General features: G+C 39.2%; 1 protein-coding gene across 1 annotated transcript in view; it reads left to right on the plus strand.

The window, feature by feature from the left end:
- LOC123518294 (zwei Ig domain protein zig-8-like) overlaps positions 1-5,000 on the plus strand; it is a 98,328-nt gene that overhangs the window by 28,542 nt on the left and 64,786 nt on the right. Inside the window, exon 2 of the mRNA XM_045279030.1 lies at positions 1,149-1,249. Coding sequence (XP_045134965.1) covers positions 1,149-1,249 — 101 coding nt within the window. The remainder of the gene's footprint in view (positions 1-1,148; positions 1,250-5,000) is intronic.

A 5,000-nucleotide genomic window follows, 5' to 3' on the forward strand; every position in this document is an offset into this window, starting at 1 on the left:
GGTTGCATAACCTTTGTGAGATGCAGTGGCTTTGACTTACTTGGTGTTTGCTTGGTGTAACGATAGACATTAAGACACTAAGATGAGGTTAATGAACAGTCTTGAAAACCGGGACAGGCCTGGCCAGCCAGCTGTTTAAACACAGTTTTCTTAAACAATATAAGCATTGTACAGTGAGAATATGCTCTCTTCTTCTTAATCATCGAGTTAAACGGTAATTGTTATTAATTATAAGGACGATGAAGTAATTGCCCTGTACCACGCCCACACCATGCAAAGAGTAAAATTATTTAACTTTATGTACAATCATCGATGAAAATTCATAATTAGGAGAAATGCATTCAAAATTGTGCATTCCTCTCTGGCAACTTTTTTTGTTGTTGAGAGAGAGAGAGAGAGAGAGAGAGAGAGAGAGAGAGAGAGAGAGAGAGAGAGAGAGAGAGAGAATCACTTAATACTGTACCAAGAATTGTATGTTTTCGCAAATTCATACCTATCAACGAAGTGGATAAAGTGTTTCTTAAATACTAAATAAAGTTGAAAGGTGTGCCTGTGTGTGAGGAAGATGGAACTGGTGAACGTGTACCCAACCTCTTTGTTGAAAATAAAACTTTCATTATATTATGTATTTATTATTTATTATGAAATTGTGACACTTGTCTCATTCTCTCTCTTACACACACACACACACACACACACACACACACACACACACACACACACACACACACACACACACACACACACACACTCTCTCTCTCTTTCTGAGATAAAACTTAATTCTTTGTTTGCTAAGTTGTTCTGTATATTGTCCTCCCTTGCTGACGATCTCCTTATAAGACACAGCAAACGATGGATTTTAATATCAGATGAATTGAGAGAGAGAGAGAGAGAGAGAGAGAGAGAGAGAGAGAGAGAGAGAGAGAGAGAGAGAGAGAGAGAGAGAGAGAACAATGGAAGTGGGAGTGGCGCTGACTCAACTTACGAGTATCACGAATTTTGTTATATCTTGGATGTCCTTTCCCTACGCCCTTTTCTTTTCTTCGTGGCGGATGGCGTTGCAGTAAGGAGCCCAGTCCAGTAATACACCAAAAGCTAGTGATGGAGATGCTTGATATCTTATTGATTCAACGGTGTTCTTGTTGCAGAGGGAGGCACCTACTGACGCGTCCTGCCAGCCTGGGGAGCATGGTCGTGTTCCTGGTGCTGTTCATTCTTCCAACTGCTGGCTTGTCCTTCATATACCATGGTGAGTGTGTGTGTGTGTGTGTGTGTGTGTGTGTGTGTGTGTGTGTGTGTGTGTGTGTGTGTGTGTGTGTGTGTCTTTAACCCTCTGTTGTCTGCAGTTTTTTTGTGTCAGTGTGTATGTTTAAATGTGTGAATGTGTATACTTAAATGTGTGTGTGTGTGTGTGTGTGTGTGTGTGTGTGTGTGTGTGTGTGTGTGTGTGTGTGTATGCGTGTGTGTGAATAATTCATCCAGATCTTGAGGATCACGTGACGAACTGGTGATCACTAACTATTACTCTCCCTGAGCGAGACGCGAACTTTAGCATGTCAAGTGACGAACTGACAACGAAGAGACTTGTAAACTAGCGACCAGTGTGTGTGTGTGTGTGTGTGTGTGTGTGTGTGTGTGTGTACGTGTGTGTGTGTGTGTGTGTGTGTGTGTGTGTGTGTGTGTGTGTGTGTGTGTGTGTGTGTGTGTGTGTGTGTGTGTGTGTGTGTGTGTCATTACCAAGATGAAACTGAAAATTGTGTGCCTCTGAATTAGTGTTTGAAAAATTGCAGCAGGAATCCTGGTGTAGCTATAAACTGTATAACAAAATATACCTTATCTGGTAATGTCGATCCTTCAACATATCAGTGAAATTGATTATCTAAAACTAATTGAATACAGCCACAGTGAAATGATTAAACGATGAAGACAGAATGAACACGGTAATAAAGATAGTCAGCACCCAAAAGAACTGCGAACGAACGTGAGAGAGAGAGAGAGAGAGAGAGAGAGAGAGAGAGAGAGAGAGAGAGAGAGAGAGAGAGAGAGAGAGAGGCTTGGCATTGGCTGAAATAAGCCTGCGTGAAGGTCGCACAAGAAGAGCCACAAAGAAGAATGATGGGGATGTCGTGCTAATTCTCCACAAAACTGCGGAGCTGGAGACGTCTGTTAAGAAACTAGGTCGTGAAGAGGAGTTTGAAAAGAATTAAAACTGAAAATATCGTAACAACTTCCAAATTGAGTGACAGCAACTGTGTCTTAAGTAAAGTGAACAAAGAGCGATGACCTGCAATTCTTCAGGTAATTACACAGTATGTTTTTGAAAAAGGGGACGAAGGAACTCGAAGAATACCAAACTAATGCTCAATAATCACAGTATTGGAGGACACTTAGTCCAAGAAGGAACATTAAGAAGACTGAAGGTTCCAAAGTGGTAGTCTGGAATTGTCTCCGTTTCTGTTTTCATCCTGTGACGAAGACGATTTCTCTGTCTATTTCTGTTTTCTCACTGCCACCTGAACAATTTCCTTGCCTGCTTATTTTCTCCTTCCTGGGACCCGATTGATTTCTAGGAGTACCAAATATCTCCAGAACTAAATTCAGCAACATGACTGGTAAGCTTTATTTAAATATGCATTATTATCATTCTAATTTTTTGTGCATAGGAGGTCGGGGAGGATGATGAATGCGTTATTCCTTCCTTGAACATCTTGACGGATGACGGACCGAATGTACTGCACGGTAAAACAACATAAAAATTAACTTTGCGTTTCACATACTGACCTTTGTTGTTAAGTCCAGCGGAGGATTACTGAGGCAAGAGAATCTGTGGTATCATTGTTGATCTTGTTATTATTGTTAATAAAAATGATAATGGTAATATATATATATATATATATATATATATATATATATATATATATATATATATATATATATATATATATATATATATAGAGAGAGAGAGAGAGAGAGAGAGAGAGAGAGAGAGAGAGAGAGAGAGAGAGAGAGAGACTGTCACGATACCGCTTTCCCAAAAAGATGTCATGTTTGTGCAAGTAAAGATGAAGAAAATGTTGTTGTATTGCATTTGTTGCATAGTTCTCTATCACATAATAATCCCCACACACATATACTTTTTCCTCGCCGCGCATTGTGAAACATAATACTCTGAAAAACATAGACCAGAAGCAGCAAAAATCCACATTCGAAATACTTATGTCTTAATATAATAATGAATCTAGTAATATTTCCCAGCAAATGTATTGAAAATGCGACTTCTGTATGCGTGGTGGAGAAATTCATTAGATTAATTAAATTCATTAAAGCTATACAACTTATATGCAAATGAGGCTACGCTTGCCCCTGATTAGATGAGATATAATGAAGAATGTCATCAATTATTCACACAGGACTTCTAGGCTAATGAAATAGTGCCGATAAACAAAGGTTCAGAATGAAATCCCTGAAAAAATACTCGTCACTCAACTGTCGATTGGTTTGTCTGCTTTTTTTTTTTTTCAGCGAACGATCCTTATAACAACAAGTAAATGGAATCAAGTGAAAAGCTGATAATTTTGTTCGGCTCAAATTAATAATCCATAACAGCAGTGGCTTAGTGATTATCATGCCTGGCTGCAAATTTTAAGGTAGCGGAACCTTTTCCCACAAAACAAATATGATAATGAAATTTGGAGAAAAGATAGTAGTCTCATATTATGATCTATAAAAGTAGAGGTGTAATGGTCGCCTCACCAGCTAATCCACGCACCGCTCGTCGCGCAGCACAAAACCCTTCATGGCCTCACAACCCTGGGAACACTGCAGTCTTAAAGGTAAAGGATGGAAGCCACAATATGTCCCCTGAGTCGACCTTAGGAATTTATTCACAACACATTCACACATTAAGGGAAGAAGAAATTTGTTTTCAAATATGGTAAATGATTCGAATAAAGTCGGTAATCAAGTTGAACGTGAATGTATGAACAGGTCTTTTACTTATGATAAATAGACATAGACATGATTTAAACTTGCTGAACTCTTCGGAACTTCCATTATACTATTCATATTTTTCTCATAGAATATAAACGTTCTAGGAAGGCATGTGCGCCTCATCAATTTGCGAGTGGAACTACAAGTGACATGTATGAACACAATCTACCTTCATCACATCTTATAGCCACTTTCGAGTAGTTTTGATATAAATAGTTCTTATCCTCTGGAACGCGAGACCTCACAGTGTGTCTAGTAGCAGCACAATGAGAAGTGTCATAAAATTGCATTTCAGTCGCGATGACTACATGTGTGTCCCTCAAAGTTCTCTATTTTGCTATAGCTTTGTTTACAAAGTTACACTCCAGTATATAAATATCAAAATGTCGTTAGTAGCTCACGCTACCAAACAATACAGGAGATTTAATGAAAGGTTCATCAGCTAACAATGTCCCATGATGAGCACCACTCGTGTGGAGACATCATCTCCGTTGTTAAAAAGGGATTGTTACTATGATCTGAATGTGACATGACCCACTCCTGATGCCAGGTTTCCTCGTCTAAGGAAACTCACCAGTACAAGTAACTTTAGCTTTTCACCTAAGAAAGTTTTAGGCATTCACGCATATACAACTTATGGAGAAAGAGGCCTCATGTAGCTGGAAAGCGTCACCACCGCATAATCCAGGTGTTATGTGGCCGCAACTGATATATTTTGTTTCGGTAATCATGTAACCAAGGAACATGACATGGTCAAACAACATTACAGAACTAAATAAAAATCCAAGGAGGACATGGAATCTTAATTGGCAATGAGCTATGTTATTATTTAAGTTTGTGATATGTTTAACTTCCAACACCCATCAATGTCCTGAGATGACTGCTAGCCAATATGAAGGGTCCCAGAAGACAAGAAGTACCACTGCCGGCAGAGTCACACAAGATGCTAGAAGTACTTAACAACCTAGGTTGCGGTTAACCACCGACATAAACTTTACCGAAGTTCACGG

This window comes from Portunus trituberculatus, chromosome 43, assembly GCF_017591435.1.
Source record: "Portunus trituberculatus isolate SZX2019 chromosome 43, ASM1759143v1, whole genome shotgun sequence".
Lineage (NCBI taxonomy): Eukaryota > Metazoa > Arthropoda > Malacostraca > Decapoda > Portunidae > Portunus > Portunus trituberculatus.